This window comes from Synchiropus splendidus, chromosome 5, assembly GCF_027744825.2.
Source record: "Synchiropus splendidus isolate RoL2022-P1 chromosome 5, RoL_Sspl_1.0, whole genome shotgun sequence".
In the NCBI taxonomy this organism is placed as follows: Eukaryota; Metazoa; Chordata; class Actinopteri; order Syngnathiformes; family Callionymidae; genus Synchiropus; species Synchiropus splendidus.
This window is the reverse complement of record NC_071338.1, coordinates 26,131,160-26,149,921: the sequence shown is the minus strand read 5'-3', so window position 1 is coordinate 26,149,921 and position 18,762 is coordinate 26,131,160. Positions and strand designations below refer to the sequence as shown.

The window sequence follows — 18,762 nt, the reverse complement described above, 5'->3', positions numbered from 1 at the left end:
AACCTGGATGTTTCTAATCACTGAGCATCATCTGTTAAACACCCTGTCATGCTTTCCTGGAGTTTATATTTAGAAACTTGCACAAGTTCAACACAGTCTACAACCTTAGTGTTTCCAGATGTCATTGAGGACTTGCATACCATCTCATCCCAGTGTTCTTGTGTGTAAATTTAACAGTTCCATCCTCCTAAAGGGATGCGCACCAAGTTTTTATCATAGCGTGTCAAACTGACTTAAATTGAGACATACTACAATCCCCTGTGGGCTATGAGAGCATAAGGCATGTTTCTTGTTTATTTGAAGATGGCCAAAGCCAGACTAAGGAGAATGTCTTTTAGGGATTTGTTTCATATCATTTTTATTAGCTATTTTTGACGATTGCTTTGTGTTGTTTGTCAAAAGTGGCAGTTTTTAAGTTGCATTACAACATTGTCTTGATTCTGAATCTCGTGAGTTCCTGATATATTTGTGCCAAAATTATTTTGGTGAGAAATATGTGACACGCCGAACACATTTTATTTTCAGATTTTTTTTTCCAATTGTTCCAATGCGGATGGCTCTTTCAAAAAGTGTATAAGATGACTTCAGGACTAATGACGCTAAGAAATCTGTTGGTGACCTTTCATCTTGCTTACACTGTAGGTGACTCTTCAAACATGTAATACCATTTTAGGGCACCATATGCGCACCCCAAACTAAATTCATATAGTATTCTAAACATGCGTTTCAGACAGGTGTTCCCTAATGTAACAGAAAAAAAACAGCTAGGTGGAGTTCTATAGTAACTTGTCACTTCGCAACAACTGGTTGTTGGTTGCCAGCCAAATAAATGTATCTTTGATGCTTTAATGAAGGTACACCATAGTGTTTTACAGATCCACTAAGCAATTAGCATTTGGCTCCGTTTCGTGCTGGTATGTAAACCTTTATTATTTGCAGATTTTTCTGACTCCATGAAAAAGAAAATGACTCATTTATAAACACACATCCGTCGAAAAAAACAGTGGATGGGCTGAGCACGAAAAGCATGTTGTGGTTACAACAGGCCCCCAGCAAACTAAACAACCACAGATGAGGAATGTACTTTAAAAAGCGTTTACAACTTGTGCGCGCAAAAAAATGTGTTTCCAATCTTTTCAGGCAAGTGATCATGATAGGAACCAGCTCAAGTCCTCATCTGTTACGGATGAGCCAGATTTGTAGATGGAGGTCACTGCACTGCATATCTAGTACATTTCCACCGCCTTGCGCTTATCAAGTCTCATCGTATACAGGAACATTGTTTATGAAATAAACACAAACAGTTTGCAAGACTAATTAATAACACAAAGAGTCGGTGGAGAACTTTCGTAGTAAACAAACTTGTTTGTCTTTTCAAACAACTTGCACTGACCTATTTTCAATATGGTATTGCGATGTCTGTTTTGTGTACAGTTGAAATTGAGCTGACGTTACCCTCCTACTTCTTTATATTTTATTGACGGAAAACCATTGAGCCCAGCACGTATCGGGAGCCAATTTAGTACATGTGAATGGCTGTGAATCCAAGAAGCTGAAATAAGACAGACAGAGAGCTTGAATGGTTCTCCATCTCCTTGTCATCAGGAGTTTAATAGTCATCCCAAAAAAAAGCCACAAGAATCTAAGTTTGCTGAGTTCAGAAGTTGAGAAAGAAGAATGTTCATTGATTTGTAAATGGGTATTATTGACTGAAAAGGTTCAATATGTTCAAAATATCTTTGTATTGATGATGGAATTCATCTTGGATTAGGAATGGGTGAAAGAGGTTAGTCATCCACGTGCAATTGGAGCGCAGTTGCTCTCTTGGGAGTTTTTATACCTTCAATATTTTTCTGAGACCAGGCAGGATGTCTAGGACGTTTTTAGAAGTTTTAAAGTGCAATTACACAATTAACAAAAGTGAGAAATGTTAGTACTGAACAGTGAAAGAGCAACTTGAAATAGGACCACGTGTTGTAGTTGCACACGATTGGTCTTATAATTTATGAGCTGTTAATGCTACTTTCTCGTGTGAAGTTTGGCGCCCTTAATTTGTAAACTTGCTTTTTTGAGGTCCATTTTTCACAGTTTTCTACCTTATTATTGCAGATTCCATTTTTTCTACTTGAGGTTTGTCTCTTGTTTGTTTTTCAGCAGGCACAAAATCTTGCTTCATTTCACTCAAAAGTAATGTGTATGGAATTAGACATTCGTTCAGTATGTGTTAGATTATTCTGTTGGCTGTTTTCAGCTTGAGCCAATCTGTGAAAGAAGACAAGAACAACTTGCATGTTTCCCATGACTAATGTGCATGTGGTTTCTGTGACATAACATGGTTTTTCTTCTAAACCTGAGCAAAACATTTAGCCATATTTATAAAACAGATTTTACAAACGAGTGACAAGAAGACAAGTGCGTGTGCCGCTGAGTGAGTGAGGAATGCTGGAAAAACACATGAAAGGACAACTTGCTTGCAGAACAAATGTACTGTAGTTTCGGTTGTAAGTAAATACATCAGTGACATAAAGGATGATGTTGACCGAAAGTTGATGTTTGGTCCCAGAACTAATGTTCAAAATATTTTTCGATTTGCCTATTTCCTTGTTTAAAAATGCTCCCAAAATTTTTTATATGACTGACTAGACTCTGTGTCAATGTAATGTTTGCCAAACTGTTATGATTTCTATCTCTTTTATCCAATTCATCTTAAGTTGTTTACACACCTGCTCATACTCATTTGCTGTAGATTGTTGCAGGTTTGTACCCAAAATAGAGAATGATGTAGCGCTGGAGTCACATGTGTGAAGATCTCACTGAGCAGGTAGACTACAGGCTTTACTCCAAGGTGCTATGGACTGACCCTCTTGAGAGATGCTTGAAGTGTCGCAGACACATGTAACAATGCATTAATATTCAGTATGAAATGATCATATATTGTCTATAAAGTTGTTTATGTTATGCTAAAAATATATATGCTAAACAAGTGTAAATCTACTTCTAAGTTAACTTTGTGATGTCACTGGAGGGAAAAAAAACCCCAAAACCATTGAACAATCCCTCATTATTCGCCGATTTAGCCACCACTTCCACTGCTTCAGAGCATAGCGCACTGGCGTTTGACCCATGACCTATGTGAACCTTGGCGCAATCCCAATGCAATTTATGGCCGTATCTGCAAACAGCATTCGATTTAGTTGTTTGTATACACTGAATGAAAACCCAGTAGTTCTTCTTTCTAATTATGTGTTGGTTCATGATAATGATGATGACCATCCATGAAATACACATAGTTGTTTGGAATGTTTTTTTATTGACATGGCAAATGTTTTAATTGAAAAATTGTGTTGAAATGAAACCAGATTAAATTATGTCGTTATTAAGTCATTGCACTTGTCAGCAAGGTTTAGGAAAAAGCAGATAATATACCAGCTTTCAGTGACTCACTTTCCACCCTAAAATAAGTTGTATTACTTCACTACCAGGGCGACAAACTAAACAGATTACTGCCTTGGCCATCCAAGAACTTCTACATTTTCCTTTTGCAAAAAAAAAAAAAAAAACATGTCATGCTCTAATAATTGTTGCTGCTTTTTTATTTATTAATTGGATTCTTCTATCCCCTACCTAAAAATACTGGCAGAAAAGAAATGTACTGTATGTAATTTTCACCTATAGTCATATTTTGTATGATGTGTCTGGTCACGATGCGTACATGTTTTGGCTCCCACAACGAAGTCAAACATAATTGAACACATATATCAAGCATGGTGAATTCATACGGGGCTCAAACATTCGTGTGACAGGTGTGATGTCTTTGCCGTTTATATTCGTAGTTACTATATGGTGAAGCTCCCAAAATGGCAGAAGCATGTGTTTTGTGTAATGCTACGATGGAAGTCTTTGTTCCTACTGTATTGGCAGAAAAATGAATGCAAAGCTGTTGTGCTCCGTTTTCCTAAAGTCTTTTTTTTTTTTGAGGTATCAGGAACTAACAAGAAGAATTATCATTGTTCTTGTTAGGAGAATGTTCATTGCATACTTACTGTACCAGGTATGGTGACAATAATGTTTACTAAATACTGTGAACTGTCAACAGGGCATTCAACAGTCAAATATGCAGCTGTTCCTGGTGGTCAAATTCTGTTTAAAAATAATGTCATTGCACTTGTATTCTGCCATGGAAACATATTGTTGTTTATGCTTATGCTTGGATTGTACTTCACTGCCTGCCGGTGTTGGTGTGTGTTAGATGAGATGAAGAGAAATGCTCTGTCATCTGTCTGAAGGGTCAAAAACATTCCACTCTGCTACTCAGTTCAACGTAGAACATGGGGGTTCATCGTTCAGTAAACTAGCCGCCAGACACAAGTCTGACTGCAAATTCTTTCCTGCTGTTTCTACTGCCATAGACCCTTAAAAGTTAGGGTTTCTCGTATTTCATGTTTGTTGTTTTTTTTTTGTTTTCATCTAAAAATGTCAGTTCTGTAAATGTTTTAATACTTGTGTGACAAGGGTAACATTTTCTTTCGCCAGTTCATGACAGCCTGAATGCAGCATTACACTCTGACGGATGAACTTTTTAAAATGTGTATTTCAAGCTCTTCATAGAAAATTTACAAATTTAAGGATTTAACGGATGAACTGTTGCCGGTTGACCTGAACAAGTTGGAGCCTGTGACAATGAGTAATTTCCCCTTGGGAATTATTAAAATTAATCTGTTTGGCAATGCTTTGAAGATATTATTGGTTTACCGTTAATTGCACGGAAGGTTAAGTTTACAAGGTACAAGTGAAAATGCATGAAGTATGTACATGAAAAACAACCCATTGTTGTTTACCTCTGGGTAAAAAAATGTTATAGTCTGAGGGCTAATTTTTGTCTGACAATGGAATTTGACCTGACACGACCAGACTGTAAACATATGTCATGTCTCTAGTATAGAACATGAACCCGACCCCTCCTCCATTATACCTCGCTGTAATGAGGAACGTGTCCCACACTTACAGGAAGGATGCTTGTGGTATTCAGAAAATGTGTTGACTGATGCTCCGCCTTTTGCAGGAAGGTATTCTGACTATTTGTTTGGATGACTAACCTTAGTCAGTGTCATGATTTGAGCTTGCACAATTAAAAAGGTCTGGCTCATTTGAGCTTGTGCTTTATTCTGCCTCAAAGCAGTATATGAGCAAATGTCACGACCGGCATTGCTCATCTTCACTAAAACAGCATTATTCACTTCTTGGCTTTCTGCCACAGTCGCATAAGTCACATAAGACGTGTCCCCAATTGTTGCTTGGATGAGGCGACGACATAACATGACATGTCGCATGGCACGTCTCTCTCAAAATGTTTGCAAAACTTCTACAAATACGCTAAACACTGCATTCCATTAGCAGGATGCCGTTCCAGCCTGTCACCGAATGGATCATGTGTTTGTCAGGAAGATCCACACATGAGTAATCAATGGTCAGCGCGCCAGTAGAGCTAAACAAATCAGGAAACGACTTTGGAGCCGGCAAGCAGGACTTTCCATGTTGAAAAGCACAATGAGCTCAGCAGGAAATGGGAATACACAGGATGACATGAAGACAGCTCATGGAATACAAAGTATTTTTCTAATCTAAGTGGTTTTACATATTACTCAGCAGAATGAAAGACAAAAAGAAATATAAAATATTTAAAGTCTGCAAGTTAAGCATGCTTTGAACGCTCTTGTCTTCAAGGTTACAGTTTAAATTAAATAATAAATGTTATTGGAATAAATATGTTGATTACTGAAGGGAATATGCTGTTCTTTCAGGTTTAAATTTGGATTCAGTTTTTGTCCAATTTACAAATTGTTACAAGATGATTTACTCATACAGTTGACACATACACATGCTCACACACACTCGTCTGAAGCTCAGTTTTGTTTTATTTTCAAATGTTCCGAGGGTCTGTTGCAGTTGAAGAATTGTTTATGCTAATGCTCATCAACCTTGGCCTCTAAGTTTAATTGCTTTGACTCGGTATGTTTTTACATTATTTAAATTAGAATAACACTTTCTGTTTTTGCTAGTCCTGCATCATAACAGCTTGACTCGTCATCTTCAGAAGTATACTGCATTCCTCAAGGTTTGTTTGGAAAACATTCCAATGTTTACATTTTGAAAACCTATTGCTGTGTGAAACTGAGACGATTAGCTGCAGGAGACCAAGTGACTTGAGGAAGCACCTGCTCTTTCTGTGCCTGGTTATTATCAGTGGCTATCAAGTCTGACGCACAGCGACCATTGTGCTAGTCTACAAGGCCAGGATAACCCTGTTTACACTTCTTCTTTCATTCGTTCCAACACGTGCTCAAGTTTTGATTTTCTGAAGTTTTAAGAGAAGTTTTGGTGTATTCAAGCTGTCAAGGACTGGCTTCATGTCAATCATTTTATATATATATATATATATATATATATATATATATATATATATATATATATATATATATATATATATATATATATATATATATATATATATATATATATGCCCAAAACAAAGCCGACAGAACACGGTCTGTATGTTTTAAACACAAGACCTTCAGAGCTTACAAAATCAATAGAAAATATTACTTTCCAAATTCAATTCCCTGTTAGGGTACTTCTTTTTTTGATGTGAGCAAACAAATGTTGTGGTGAATAAGCGCGACTATATAATAATGAAATGAATTTTGTTCTATTCATTTGATTGCATGCTGTGTTGTGCAATGAGAACCTTGGCGGTGATGTGCATTTCTTTTCAATAAATGGATTAATTTGTTCACTTGAAAATAGAGGAAGTGCAACCCAACTTACTGGCTTGAGCCTGTTGTTCATCGAGCAACATTTGCCTCTTGGTTTTGCATGTCATGATACATACTAGAATTTCAACAGCTGTGATGGACAATTTATTGCTGATGTAATCAGTTTCTTTGGCTCTGTCTGTCATAGCTATGTTATACCTTAAGTTTGTCTTCATGTGCCACATGTTTGGACTGTCACTTATCTACTAGAAGCTCAGAAATTCACAATAGTTTACTCTGGAAGGGCAGCAGGGCGGCTTAGCCAGATCCCTGTTTAATATATAAGACACTTCACATAGTTGTGGAACTCTGCACTTATTAACCATCTTTGAAAAGACGTTCCGGCCGTCCAAAAAATACAGTGCTATGACAGACTGTGATTAATTCGGTAGCTTTAGCAGGCATGCTTGCACATGAAAGCACAGATCATTCTTTTATCGGAGGTGGTTTTGTTGCTCACGTCATCAAGCTGATCCCACAGCTATTCAAGCTTCAGCCTCTGACAGATTCCAATCGTGCAGTAGAAAATTTATAGGATTAGGAATGTTTTACAATGTCTCATGTTGTTAAGTATTAATTTTACTACCTGATTTTCCTCTCAAAGTGGTACAATCCTTGGAGCTGTCATGAATTGTGAAAGGGATTTTTTGATGAAGGGGAATTTTGCATGCTTGTCTTTTCTCTTTATTGCATTTTTCATTTGGCTTTTCGATATTTAACCTTTCGTTCAACTTGTTCATGACTGGAAATGAAGCTTTGTTAAAACATTGCCCTTTGCAAGACTGGGATTTACTGTGAATGTAATAATTGAGGTGCAAAATAATTGATCACACTCTTAACTGTCATGTAACTTGTATTAGTAAAGGAGGCATCAAGTGTATCTTTTTCTTGACGCATTACATAGGTACAACTCTGATAAAGAGGGGTGAATCATTTGGCCTTCCGGTTTAGTGTTTGAGGAACTATGCCGATGGATTTCAGAAAGTCATGGGGTTTTTTTGCAGTTGACCTCAGTGGCCCATGGTCTACCTCTTGCTCCACTACTTGGATATCCCAACACTTTGTTGCTGGCATTCTCAAATGCACGTTTTGTTTTTATCATCACATTTGATTTTCCGGTGTTGTCGTTGTTTTATACTCTGGAATGCAATTACATTTCATTTGTTTTCTAAATCCCCTAAAGGATGCACTGATCTGGTTTTCATTTCAAAACTATTCTTCAGATGGTGTAACTCATAATGGTTCATACTGTCTGAATCCATCATCCTAAATCATCATTTGAGTAAATGTTGACAATTGAAATAACCCCTTATTTATTTGAGCAGTATTAGGGGAGAGGGCTCAGTTGGTCTGTCAAACATCTAAAAACTGCTGTCATTGTTGAACAATTGTTTTATATTAATCGACACAGTCACGTTCCCATATGACAACTACACCTGCAGTATGTACACACAAACACCTGTCAATATATCAAATATTTGTTAATTGACCTAGGTGCACATTGTTGTTTAAAACAAAATAATAGTTGGAGGAAATTGAAGCAGCTCTGGGAAGTCAATACACAAAAGAAGGTGGTGCTACCTTGAGGCTGCTTCACAAACCTCAGTGTAATTGCACCATATAATAACAGCCTAAACCGCACTTATCACTCATCACACTGACCAACACCTTTTTCTTTCTTTTGGAAATACCAGCTACCTGCCTCAGGGAACACATTTGTGCTCACCTTTTATCTGCTAATACCGTAACAATTTACCAGTAAACTAATGGTAATGGTAATGAATCGTTTTTAATAGTTTAAAAAACTCAACTTTTTTGCTTTGCGAATGTTTTTTTTGAGTAATGAAAAGACCCATTTAACAATATGTTTATAATAAAGTGGGTGTTTTTTTTTTTTTTTTTTTTTTTAAATGTTTGTCTTTGCATAAAAAGTGCATGAAGATAAACATCCCCTCTTTCAGCCTTTTTCGATTCTTTAGATTGCGGCCTGATTCAGTTTCGATTCAATTCGAATCCTATGATGTCACTTGTGTTAATGTTAGAAAATCACATGTAGCGAGAGTACCTTGTTAAATATTTATTTCCATGGCCATGTAAACATACTTGACATGTCACCTCACATTGAGCAAGAATAAAAGCTGAAAAAATGTGTACAATACAGTCACTGGAGTTTAAACATATTAGATTTCATTTTTGCAAAGTTGAAGCTGCTCCTGACTTCAAAACCCTTTTTTGGTTTCATAACTTGTTTTCACCATTACAGTTGCTTTTTTAAAAAAAATGCAGCCTCCATGGGAATGACTATATATTGTTCCCCTAAAGTGGAAAACAAACTGAGCTTTCTACAATGACAACAACACTGTTGATCACCATGGTGCAGATCACTGCAGCAGTGAAGAGACCCTGAAATATCTAGTAGTTGAAATCTTGTCCCGACTGGAAACGTCTTGGTGACAAGTGCAGCAGTCCCAACCCTCAGACCGTCAGATTTATCATTAATGACAATAAAGTTCAATTCTATTCTATGCGAATATGTAGCGTATCACTAAAAACGATTTCCGATTGTGTCCTGCTGCTGCATAGAAACCAGAAAGCTGCTCATGACGAGTCATCCTAAAAAAGAACGGCATCAGTCACATTTTGCCCGGGCTAGCCTGACTCGGCCTTTTCATTTGTGGCTGTGTGAGAATGCAGCGCTGTCCTAACCGGACAGGGCGACCACGCATGAGGGCTGTACTCTTCACTTTTACTGCTGCTGCCTCATGCACTTGATGATGCTTAGCAGGTCAGACGAGAGATCTTATGTCACTGTGGAATAGTGGAGTTGGGTGTGAGCAAGTCACAGCTTTAGCACATGATGTGATAAGTAAATGCAAGGCTGGAGGGCACGAGTTACCCACTTTTACATCAACAGCAGATGTGTCCCAGAGTTCCTTTGTCACTTGACTGTCGTCTAATTTGGGAATTTGTCCTTTAAGCTCTTGCTTAAAAGCAAGGTTTCCTGAAAGTTAATCTTAGCACTGGTTGAGTTTTGAACTCGTGTTCCTTTTGATGCATTGTCAACTATATGACTTTGCTTATGTGTATGGCAGTGGGCAGTGACCAAGAGATAATATTAGATAGCTTTTAATAAATGTGTCAACCGAACCTTGAAAGGCAGGGAGAGGAAAAACACCCGCTCCTCCTCCTTGGCCCACTGCTGGTTGTGATTACCTTAAACGGTGATTGTCAACATTCTGAGTGCAAATGAGGTTTATACATGTTAACCTCATTTAAAGAATGAGGGTAAGTTTTCCATTTACTTCTGGGTGACATTTAATATTGTATATAGGGCATAAATCTGAAGCTGGGTCAGGTACTGTCACATAATGAATATTTACAGACTGGAAAAATGTCTTATTATGATAGTTAATAGGAGACAAGCAATTTCTTTAGGTGCCCATTTAGATTAGGTTATTATTTGGTTTGTTTACTTTTGTTTTTCTATTTTAGCTCACAGTTTCTTCCTAACTCCACCACCTTGATGTAAAAATTGTCAGCAGCTTTTTGTCAACACTCGAGCCGAATTGTCTGGTAACAGCCCAGAAACAGCTCTGTTGCAGATTGAAGAAGCACATCTGATTGTATTTTTAAAATGTTTTCAAAAATGTTTTTGGCTCCTTACGCAATGTCATAAGTGAATAAAAATGTGTGGAAATATTTAATGGTAAGATAGTCTTTTCTGCACATGGTTTCATTTAGATTTGCACAATATTAAACTCAATTTGATTAGGTAGCATTATTTAATGAGGTAATTTCAACCACAAAAATATTTTCCCAATATGTATTTTCCACATAGTTTGCAAACACACTCGTAGACGTAGACATTCACACCCCCAAAGACACAGAGGATGTTGTATCGCCTGTGATCTTCTCAGGTATGCTGTCCCAAAGGTGTTTGTGTCTTTGCTAGACACTATTCAATGGCATAGTTGGAATACTTTTGGACAGTTATCTGCGCCTGTCCTTGGATCTTTTCTGCCTTCATTGTGTACGTGAGCACACACACAGTCTCATACTCGGCTGAGGAGGCTTGAGAGGTTTCCTGCAAACCATTGTGTCACGCTCCCAGAACTTGTCACTTCGCGTTTTGTATTTGTAGTCATCCCGTTTTTTTTTTTTTTAAATACCATCATTCGAATCGTGATTCAGATGGAAATTAAACCACACTCTCAGTGACTCAATGTCTTTTTCCCAATCTAATTTTCATGTTCCATAATGTGTGTAGGCTGAGTAGTTGGAGCTGTTTCTCAAACCTCTAAATTAAAGTCATTCTTGAAACACAAAAACAGAGGCTACTTGACATTTTCTAAACAGTCTAAACATAACAGCTGTTATGCAATGCTTTATGAAGACTCTTGTATCTCTTGTCTATATTTTACAATAAACATAAGTCACAGTTCCTGAGCTTTTGTGATATATGCAGACTGAAATGCACAAATATATTCTAGTTGTTACAATGTTTTTGGACTTTGGTGCGACACACACGTCCAGCAACAGTACAAGTCTGACTGCATGATGTGTAATTTACCTCAGAAATTCTGAGAGAAAATCAGTCAAGATTTGTTGAGTTATGGATTAAATGCACCCACGATTGGATCTTGTTTTTACATGTGAATCATGTTTGTTATCAGCTGTTGCGTCAAATCGTGATATCAACTGTTTAATGTCGTCCCTTACAGTTTTGCCAGCCTGGAGGTTGGAGGCTGTCAAGGGAGCGGAGAGCACCTACTTTCTTCACAGTTATTCTGACGGATATTGATTCGGACCGACACTACTGCTCCTGCCTCACTTTTTATGAGGCTGAGATCAATCTTCAGGTAAGATTCAACACCATCACTTATTCGTGCTATGCTTTTTTCCTGTTCACCTACTCTGTCCTGGATCTTGGAATAACATGTCCACGTATTTGTCATTTAAGTAATGAACTGTCTCCTGGACAATTTCATTGATGCCTCTCTGTGTTTTATATGTTTAGACATCTATGGTGCAAAACTGAGAAACCATCAAAACACTGTTTTTTGGCAAGAATAAGCCTGGAATATAAAATGAAAAGCTTTTGTTCCATTTCATCTGATATTAATTGCAATAAACTTAAATTAATTCAGTCACCTTTGCTCATGGATCTACAATAATATTACAAGATAAGCAAAGTAGTTCATTGTGTGATAGCAGCAGCCTCCCTGTCTCCTGCAGTTGACTTAACTTGAGCTTAAGATATAGCAAACATTTTTATGTGGCAGTACAAAGCGGAAGCCCACAATACATGAATTGCTGTTGCAGGGAATTCATTCCACACGTGCTGCATCAACAGCTCAGGCCACACCCCCTTTTAAGGTCATCACATTTTTCGGTACATACTCATGATGAGTTTCAGGTCTCCGTCTGTGTTGTTCCTCTCCCCTCAGAAGTAGCAGGGGTTATCACAGTCAGGACGTTATGTTTCTTATTTTTCTTCCTCCCAATTTAAGCTTGTTTCTCGTTTGACGCTTCTTCTTCTTTTTTATTTATTTATTTTTGTCGCAGGGCTGTCGTCCAAAATTTTGACTTCATAAAGAGAAAAACAAAAGCGTGTACACGCGAGCCTAATAAAAGTGAACTGGCTCGAGGAGCGTGCCATTAAAATGATGATCGTCGTACTACAAGTGCCCTGAGCACATTTAGTTTTCTGACGAAAACCAGTGTGACTGCATATTTCTGGCTTCATTCTTGAGAATTAATCATTTGTGATTTGTCTGGCCATAATTGTTTGATTCTAGTGAACGCGTTTGTTAATGACTCGGAATCAACAGCACACAGAATACCTAACTAATTGTTTCACTGTGTTCGTCTTTATAGGGGGCCTGTAAATGACTCTTGTCCCTCTGCCCATTGATTTAACATCCTTACACATGTGGAAGGCAGTCGTCTATTATGTGGTTGCTCAATCAATCGGACCAGTTCAAGGTCCTTGTTGAGATGCAGTCGTGTATAAGAAATCAATATCAGCTTTTAAGTATTTGGCAGACCGCTTACTGGAAATGTTTTGTATCAGCATCTTTAAACGTGGGACATGAATCAGGCCATTATTGCTTGCATTCAGGGGTTATTTTTACTGGGCAGATTTTTCCTCATTGCTTCAACAACAAAGGAAGAATTTAGGGCAAAGTTCCTCATCAAAGGCTGAAAGCATCCCAAAAAAAATCCCTGCTATTAACTGGAAATGGGGTACTTTTTGGAAGGAAAAGGTGACAGACCGATCCCATTACCATGCTGCTGAATGCAGATGTGGTTAACCATTCTTAAGCCCCATTAAAGTAAGGTGTTTGTGGGGTTTGTTTTTTTAGCTGTGTGTTCTTTTTTTTTCAATTGTGATTACCCAGATACAGATTTCATTGATTTAGGGACACACTGCTTTTGACATTGACTATATACTGTTGAGTCCCTCAAAAATCAATATATACCACCTGTATAACACAAATTTTTATTTACTACTTAAATATAAGTATCTTGATTATGACGTTTTTTTAAACTTTCTGACGTAAAAAGATATATAAATGTATGTCTAGTTATTGTGTATAATAATAATAATAATAATATAATTATAATAATAGTACATTCATCGTGGATTATTTTATAAATATAAAAGGGTAGCACATTTAGCAGTATCTCGCCACCTGAGAAAGCCGTCACAATAATTCATCTATTTCTTAATTTGCCCACAAGAGAATCAGTTAACTATGTTCTTCTACCTCTGAATACGTGATCTGGCCACGCTCTGTCACCACAATATCTTCTGACCTCCTTGTGTTAATCAGGAAATCCTTCTATATTTGGACGTGTTCACAGTGTGTATTAAAATAAAACAAACACATTCCTGAATTCAGACTACGGCATTTAAGATACTCTTGAAACGTGAGGGTGTTTGAACAGTCTTTACTGTCTCATCTGACACTCTTATCTGCATTATTGGATTCCACGAAGGGTCCAGACAGTTGAAGGAGGAATGTATTTTGTCAAATAATTGGAGTAAATCCTAAGAATAATGATGAAATGTAACCCCCATCTGCAGGAATTATTTTCATCCCATGCTCCTCTGGCTAGAGATACTGAAGCAATTTTGGCATGTTTTCTCTGACTATGGAAATATACCAGACGTGATAAGAGCTTTAGTTCAGAATGAGCACAAGAAGTTGATGTGTCAGTGTCATGATGGAGGGTTCACGTGAGAGGCTGCAGGAAGGATACGACAACTTTTGAGAGGTTTTTCAATTTAAAATGAAATATTTTAGGTTTCTGAGAATATTCCTTTCTTGCAGTTTATTATTTAAAAACGGAAAGAGCATTTTAGAATCACAAGTGCTCTTTCATCATACATATTAAAGGACCCAGTTATTACAATATAAGAAGCCCTTAATAAGAAGACACATGCTCTGTGGTGACTGCTGCAACATTGGTGGACTGCTGTCGGTGACATTTGTTTAAACATGAGCACACATCTGTGTTAAATTCAGGGTTCAAAGAATATCGAAGCTGATGAAGATGAAGAGGAAGAAGAAGATGGCCTGATCCAACCAGCTCAAGTGTTTGCCCCAAAGAGTCTCATTCTTGTATCCAGGCTGGATTATCCGGAAATATTCAGGGTAAATGGACACCACATGATCAACATTGATTTGAAAGGGTCCCAATGATTTATCTTGGTCACAGTTTTAATGAAATACGATTATCCTCCTGACTCAGATGTTTGAAATTTAAGTTTTATAACCTTAAATGTGAATACATAATGAAAGCAGTGTCCTCATAACAGGGGACCTGAAATGATTTTTCCCCTTTGGTTGATTTTGGCACACCTTTAATGTCCATTTTGATGTGACATTCTTCTCAACAGGGATGCTTGGGACTGATCTACACCGTCTACATTGACAGCCTGTGTTTTCCCTTGGAAGGCCTGGTGGCCAATCTCTTTTCATTTCAAGTTCCAGTTGCCGGTGGATCACAGGTTGTTTGAATACTCTTACATTTTGTTACCTTAGTTACATGTCTTTGGCTTGTATTTGGAAGTTGTCATTTAGCTGCAACAGTATATGATGTTTGATAATGGCACAGACAATTTCCTATGGGTTCAAGCTACATACTTTGATCTGGTGCTGATTCAACAGTACATGTTTCTGGATGGCCTACAGGAACAATGTTCCAATCCGAAATTCTGTTGTCTATGCTGGTATGTTTTAGTTGTGAACATGTAGGATCATATACTCAAGAAAATGTCCCGTATACATGTTGTATTTCTGTGATTCTGTAAGTTTTCTTTTTTTTTTCCATCTTAACAGAAGCTTTTCAGTCTGGGAGCAGGGGACCGACAGCTCATACAAACACCACTGAATGACACTTTGCCCGTCACAGGAAAGAGCGTTGCTTTGCTCTTCCAGCAGCTCGGTCAGTTCATGGCTTTTCCAACATGCTCAGAGTGCTCAGAGTTTTTTGTGTGATTGCCACATGTTAATTCCCCGAATGCGATACTTCATCAATGAGTCATGACCAACTTGCATCAGGCTTGTGTGGTTTTTAATTTGTTAAGATAGCACTTCACCAAACTTTGATGAAGATGCAATTTACTGGCTTGCACTTGCTGTGTTTGCGACACTTCCTTAGTCATCAATGTGTTATAGGTGCACACAACTCAGAAGATTGGCCATTGAAAACTCTTTTTGAAAAAGCCCATTTGGCAAAGATTAAAAATGCAGCCATTGCATTTAAACTTGTGAAAACCTCTGACAAGAAACGAGGAATTTTGCTGTAACGCTTAAAGTGCTTGGGGTGACATGTAGTCAGACCAATTTTGATTTGCAGTGGAAATCTGGCTCTCAGTTAGCTTCATTTGATGAGAGGAATTTGCTTGAAAACAGATTTGATTTTATTTCCTGTGTGAATTAACACCAGCCTTTGTTTATTTGGATTGACTACACAAGGGGGTCCATGCACGATACGCGTATGATAACAGTCGTGTGGAAGTCAGCTGTAAGCAATGATTTACGAAGCAAAGACTAAACAGATAATTCCTCACATCAATCGTCACCACACTTCAGGACTGTAAGTTCGGATGGTGTAAAAAAAGAATACAAAAAATAAAACAACCTTATTTTTCAAATCCTTGAACTGCTGCTGTTAAATATCAGAACAAACTGCCTGGAAAAAACTCGAAAATAGAAGATCTAGTGACTGTCCACGAGACACTCGTCATACAAGAAGAATGTGCACAATACATGTCAGGCAGCACAGGAAGTACATTCCCGGAGGAGTTGAGATAAAACCGGCTATCACCAGTTTTGCTGTTTGTTGTTTGTTGCCTTTGTTTTTTCTTGGTTGTTGTCCAGGGCTGCAGGTTTGAATGAGAGCTCGGAAATGTGCAACTGCTTCCGCAAGGCATGAAAACACCTGAGTAAAGGATATGATGCTTCAGCATCAGAAAATTGTTAAGAACCATTTTTGGAATTAAATAAGCAAATTTGACATTGCCTTGTTGATGGTTGTTATTTAGTCGTAGATTTATTTTGAATCCAATTCCCTGCTTATTGTTGAAGTGCTTACATTCACATTTGCCTGCCGGTACTCTTTATCACTCCAATGTCTGATTAATGGATCTGTCGGTGGCTTGATAGGAAACAATAACAGGAACTGTGAACTCAGAATTCCTTCACCAAAGTTAATATCGAGAGGAATTTAGTTCAAATGTAATTTACACTTGCAATTGCAAAGAAAGGCCACATCATGTTATCATTTTTTCAACAAGTTCCTCATTATTTTTTGTTTATTTTTTTTTTTTTTTCATCTATTCCAGGAATCCAAAATGTCCTAAGCTTGTTTTGTGCAGTTCTGACAGAGCACAAAGTTTTATTCCACTCCACGAGCTACCAAAGGCTTGGAGAAGCTTGTCGAGCCCTGGAAGCCCTTATGTTTCCCCTTAAATACAGGTAAGTATATTTGTTGTCTATCTGTTATTCAGGTCACTGAATTACTCTATTTGTGAACAAATAATCCCAGGTGTTTTTAATAACACATTCCGACTGGGTTTGTCTGTTTTTTCCTACGTTTTTTTTTGTCTTATATTCACACACTAACCAAATAAACTTAACCTAATAAACCCAATAAGAATTACTAGCTCTCATAAGTTTTTTTCCTGTGATCAGACTCAGTCCTAAACTTAGACGGTGGGTGTTTGTTTGCCTTCTCTGATCACTGATAAACGTAAACAACTTCAGCTGCAATTTTGGGATTTTTTTTTTGTCTTCCCATTACAGGAATTCATCTTTCCACCTGTTTGGAATGATCTATTTTCTTCAGCACTCGCGAAACAACTGTTCTATCACTTCCTAGAACGAGGCAGGTCACATGCTTTACAAGAAGTAAACAAGTGTTTCTGTGTGTGCAGTTATCCTTACATCCCCATCCTGCCATCGCGGCTCCTGGAGGTGTTGAGCTCCCCGACTCCCTTCATCATTGGAGTGCACTCCATGTTTCAGACAGAAATCCAAGATCTGGTGGGTGCATCATCCTAGCACATAAAGATGGTCATGTTTTAAATTAGATAAATGTTTTTGTGCTGTAAATTACAATATTTCATATATATATCATTATTCAAATGCCTGTGTATGTTTACACAACAGTTAGATGTTATTATCGCCGACCTGGATGGTGGAACAATCAAAATCCCAGAATGCATCCACTTGTCGTTGCTCCCTGAACCGCTGTTACATCAAACACAGACTGCTCTGTCTCTGGTAAGGAAGCACAGTTCTTTTCTCTCCTCAGGTGTGATGCATACTGCCGTCTTTACCAACACATTCTTACTCTTGTCTTCTGACTCACCAGAGGCACTGAGATCATGCTTCAGACAGTCATTTTGTTTACATGTTCTATTCACTCTACAATCGAAAGTGAACCTTAAATGCAGGAGAAGCTTTGCCTCACTCATCTCTCGGACATGTTAACTAGAGAGTCTTTTACATTGAAAACTTCAATGCTGCTGTCCCATTCTCCCTTAAGGTGCTGAATCCAGACCTGGAGATAGCAGATAATGCTTTCCCTCCTCTTCGAAATGCACCCTCTAATCTCAAGTTGATGGTGAGTATTCACATATCCTTAACTATAGTTGATTTGAACTTTGAACTTTGAAGATACAGAAGCTTCTTCTTATATTAGACATTAGTCACTGGTGATGTGTTTGTGATGGTTTTCTTGTGCAATTGTGTCTTCCAGGACAAGGAGGCGAGGGCTGTCTTCCTCAGACTGTTTGCACAACTCTTCCAGGGCTACAGGTCATGTCTGCAGCTCATTCGCATCCACACTGAACCTGTTATTCACTTCCACAAGGCAAGTTACCGCCATTAACAAAAAAAACACACTCTGGTATTTAAAAAGTTAAGTGATAAAATCCTTCTGCATATGTGTTTGTGTTTGGTTGTATAAGCTCCACATTTTTTCGTAATGCGTTATTTTCTGCCCTGAATCCTCTAACCTCGAGCAAAGCCACCAGTGCACCATATGAAATGTATCAGGTTTACATCTCAGTTTTGTGCCAGGGTTTTTGTTTGTTCGTGTCTGTGCTGTCTCTCTGGTAACCCGTCATCTTCATAGTACCCCACATGGATTCTATTATTGACAAATGCGCAGTTTATACAGCGGGAATTCCAACATGGTGAAGGCTCCAATGAACTCTGTGTCATCTCTACTCCACAAGACAATGATTATGAACAGATAAAAGATATTTAAGCTCTTTGATGAGGTCAGATCATTTATTTGCACGTTAAAGCGCTTTGGGGTTATTATTAATTTAATTGTCCGACGGTCCCTTGTGGTTGTTGTTCCGAATATAACCTTGATGACTGATGTAAACTATGTACAATGAATCCCTACAACAACATGATGGCTTAAC

General features: G+C 37.9%; 1 protein-coding gene across 2 annotated transcripts in view; it reads left to right on the top strand.

Annotated features, from left to right (window-relative positions):
- sbf2 (SET binding factor 2) overlaps nucleotides 1-18,762 on the top strand; it is a 64,722-nt gene that overhangs the window by 8,476 nt on the left and 37,484 nt on the right. For both annotated transcript variants that reach the window (XM_053864732.1, XM_053864730.1), the window contains exons 3-11: nucleotides 11,534-11,671; nucleotides 14,345-14,473; nucleotides 14,719-14,829; nucleotides 15,161-15,266; nucleotides 16,669-16,801; nucleotides 17,260-17,368; nucleotides 17,495-17,608; nucleotides 17,874-17,951; nucleotides 18,087-18,200. In XM_053864732.1, coding sequence (XP_053720707.1) covers nucleotides 11,534-11,671; nucleotides 14,345-14,473; nucleotides 14,719-14,829; nucleotides 15,161-15,266; nucleotides 16,669-16,801; nucleotides 17,260-17,368; nucleotides 17,495-17,608; nucleotides 17,874-17,951; nucleotides 18,087-18,200 — 1,032 coding nt within the window. The remainder of the gene's footprint in view (nucleotides 1-11,533; nucleotides 11,672-14,344; nucleotides 14,474-14,718; nucleotides 14,830-15,160; nucleotides 15,267-16,668; nucleotides 16,802-17,259; nucleotides 17,369-17,494; nucleotides 17,609-17,873; nucleotides 17,952-18,086; nucleotides 18,201-18,762) is intronic.